This window comes from Sinocyclocheilus rhinocerous, unplaced genomic scaffold (assembly GCF_001515625.1).
Source record: "Sinocyclocheilus rhinocerous isolate Xijiao unplaced genomic scaffold, SAMN03320098_v1.1 scaffold1285, whole genome shotgun sequence".
NCBI lineage: Eukaryota > Metazoa > Chordata > Actinopteri > Cypriniformes > Cyprinidae > Sinocyclocheilus > Sinocyclocheilus rhinocerous.
In genome coordinates this window covers 325,747-329,547 of record NW_015645559.1, presented here as the reverse complement: position 1 = coordinate 329,547, position 3,801 = coordinate 325,747, and the positions used below count along the sequence as shown (strand labels likewise).

Here is a 3,801-nt window from a genome sequence, read left to right as displayed (position 1 = left end):
TGATGATAATAATAATAATAATAATAATAATATTATTATTAAATAATGATGATGATGATAATGATGATGATATTGTATGTAGATTTATTTTAATTAAACAATTTAATTAATAATTTAACATTATTGTTATTTTATTATTATCCTTGTCATTAATATGTATTATTAAATGTGAAATTATAATTACATTCGTGGGTTATTTAAATAATCTTAATAATAATATTATTATTATTATTATTATTAAAAATAATATTTATACACAAAAACCAATGTATTAATAAATATTTATAATAATTAATAATAATAAATCACTACTACTACTAATAATAACATTTGTTAATAATTACCATCATTTTTATTATTTATATTATTTTATTACTACTACCAGTACATATTTCTTCATAATAATAATAATAATAACAACAACAACAACAACTACTACTACAACAATTATTAATAATACATTTGTTAATAATTACTATACTTTTATTATTTATATTATTTTATTACTACTACCAGTACATATTTCTTAATAATAATAATAATAATAACGTCATTATGACATGTTAAAGTATTTAAAATAATAGTTTAATAATTTAGCAGTTATTAAATATTATTGTTAAGAATTATTATTTAAAATTAATTTTATTCTTAAGGGTTACATTATTATAATTAAATGACTGAAAATGTATGCATTTTTATTAAAATAGCTAAATATTAACATTAATACACAACCAATATGTTCAATTAATAATAATAATAATAATAATAAATATTTGCTATCATTAATAAATATTTGTTATTATTACTAATTATTATTATTATTAACCACAACATCTAGAAATTTCTATGGTGCACTCACTTGTCCTGCTGCCACAGCTGGGCTCACAGGACTCCGTGGTGGAGGGGTGGCAAACAGACGTAGTGCAGTGAACGAAAATCTGTTAAAGACGTGGCAGAGGACAATAAGATAATGAGAGCCAAGGAGAACATGTGGTGGGCAAGACAGTACATACCCTTTCCTGCTGAGGTGCAAGCGAGGACTGATCTACAAAGGTGAACATCTTCACAACGAAGCGTTTGTAATGAGATGGGTACTGCAGTCCTGACTGTGCAACGGGAAGCACTGTGGTCAGGTGATGGTCTTCTTTATATGGACAGCTATGAAGAGTAATAAGACAATGGAACATGTAAACCATTGTATAATTGAGGCATTTTCAGTTGTTTTGGCATCAAGTTAACACACTGACACTAAATGGCCACGTTTCCTTAGATAAATTAGAGAAGTGGAGCAGGTATGAAAGAATTCAGGTTTACCCATTTATCACAAGGTCCCACTGAGGCAGGCTCAGGGATTCAGGATTTGAAGTGGTCCAGCAGTGGTCCAGGACCAGGATGAGATTTGGATCAGTCCTCTCCAGAATCCGCACCTCCACATACACTGGTTCTCTCAAAACCTTAGTAACAGGGTAGTCTGCCTCCGAGTAGTACGAGGTGTACATATCCTCTTAAATACACAAAGAGAATATTTAATTAATTAACTGCATCGCATTGTACAGTGATAGTCTTTGACCTGGTAATGAACGCATTCCATATTAGCGGTATTCAAGGTAGTTTTACAGTACCCCATATTTCAACATTAATAATAATAAATGTTTCCGGAGCAACATGATTTCTGAAGGACCATGTGACAGTGAAGACTGAAGTAATGATGCTGAAAATTCAGCTTTGACATCACAGGAATAAATTATATTTTAATACATTAAAACAGAAATAGTTATTTTAAATTGTAATAATATTACTACTAATATTCTACTTCATTTTTAGATGAAATGAATGCAGCCTTGGTGTGCATAAAAGACTTGTTTCAAAAACAAATCTCACCAACCTCATTCTTATGAGTGATAGTGTATTTAGAAATTACCGTTACTTTTGTACCAAGTTTCTGTAACGTTTTGGGTCCTGAAGAACAGTCAAAATTCTAGATTTTTTGGGACTTGTTCTTGTTTGACCAGGAACATTTCAGGATGACTTGGCAAAACATGTGCTTAAATGAAATAATAATAAAACTCATCCAGTTTACTAGGTAAGCCACATTTCAATCAATCAATCAATCTTTATTTATAAGGCACTTTAAAAACACCAAAGTGGACCAAAGTGCTGTACAGAAAAATAAAACTCATACAAGACATAAAATACAACTAAAACACATTAAGAGACCATAGAAAAACTAAAATAAATAACCAAATATCAACATCAGGTGTCAAAGGCCAAGGAGAAAAGATGTGTTTTAAGAGACGATTTAAATAAAGACAATGAAGAGGCCTTCTGCTCACCATCAGAGCATCCTTTAGTGCTGCACTGTCCATCGGCGAGCCTGAGCTCCACTCGTAGCGGACCGTTCTGAGAGACAGGGGGAGGAGGAGGAACTGTATTCACCTCCACCACCAGAGCCTCAACAGCTGATCCCGAATACCTGCACTGGAACTTCAGCCTTCAAGACACAGACAGGAAATACTGGGCCCCCTTCCACTGATCATACCAAAAACTTCAACATAAAAACAGACGTGCCTCCTCACTCATAAGAACTGTCTCTTGTAATTGATCCACGAGGTCCAACGCCCACTTCATACGCGGAAGACATCATGTTCTCATAAATAACAAAACCACTTTCTTCCTGAAGGATATAACGGAGGACAAAGAATAGTGACCATAGGGTAAACTAAAACTCTCCAAGGCTCTCCCACCATTCATACCCACCTTCATTCTGGTGCCACAGGAGCTGACAGTAAACTGATAGATGGCAAAGCTGGCAGTGCTGCCGACAGGAGCGCAGAGGTCACTGGGGTCATTCTCCAGCATGTGGATGGAGTCTAAACTGATGTGCGGCATGGTGGCATCTCGAGCAACCACCAATACAAACTGCCCATCTCTCGTGCACTGCAGAGTGACTGGAAGAAACAGGGAAAAAAAATAAATAAATAAAAAACTTCATGTAATGTTTTGCACACAATAATGGAGGCATTATACAGTTGCAGTGCTTAAATTTTTTATTTACTGCATAGTAACTAAAGTTTTACTGTGGTACTTGGAGTAAACCTATAGTAAACAGCAGAATATCCATGAATGACAACTCATAACCATGATTAAACCAGTGTAGATGGTTTATAGAACATAAAATATAATATTTATTTAAAAAAAAATAGCCTAACGACTGCCATAGATGTCAAATGAATTTTTGTTTCCACACAACACCAGTAGTATGAAAATACACTAGTTTGGAATAATTGTGATTCCTAACAGTTTTTGAAAGAAATCTCAAAGAAATCATCTGAAAGATGCTCATTAGCAGTGTTGGGGAAAGTTACTTTTAAAAGTAATGCATTACAATATTGCGTTACTCCATAAAAAAGTAACTAATTACGTTACTTAGTTACTTTTTATGGAAAGTAATGCGTTACTTTTGCGTTACTTTTTAAATCTGGACAGGGCTTGCTTGTTTGTTTTTAAAATAAAAAAGTTCGATTTTTGGCAAATATAAAAGCCTTTTCACAAAAGTGAAATGAATAAGCCTCAGGCTGAAGGAAATGTAAATTTAAGTCCGTACAGTAGAACGCAGAAGAAGAAATTTCAACACACTTCAGCAATAAAAAAAGACACAAATGTTTGTCTAGAGTAATTTGTGATTATTAGTACGGTTGAACTGGATCATCGAAGGTCAGAAGCAAAGACATTGCTTAATAGAATGGGATTAAATACATAAAGGATATTTGTCTTGTTTAACATTTAATTATTGCATGTTTG

General features: G+C 32.9%; 1 protein-coding gene across 2 annotated transcripts in view; it reads right to left on the bottom strand.

The window, feature by feature from the left end:
* Window positions 1-3,801, bottom strand: part of LOC107706654 (zona pellucida sperm-binding protein 4-like) — a 15,672-nt gene that overhangs the window by 10,045 nt on the left and 1,826 nt on the right. For both annotated transcript variants that reach the window (XM_016510434.1, XM_016510433.1), the window contains exons 2-7: window positions 2,758-2,948; window positions 2,577-2,674; window positions 2,334-2,491; window positions 1,315-1,504; window positions 1,014-1,158; window positions 860-938 (exon numbers count right to left, since the gene is read on the bottom strand). In XM_016510434.1, the coding sequence (XP_016365920.1) occupies window positions 860-938; window positions 1,014-1,158; window positions 1,315-1,504; window positions 2,334-2,491; window positions 2,577-2,674; window positions 2,758-2,948 (861 nt within the window). The remainder of the gene's footprint in view (window positions 1-859; window positions 939-1,013; window positions 1,159-1,314; window positions 1,505-2,333; window positions 2,492-2,576; window positions 2,675-2,757; window positions 2,949-3,801) is intronic.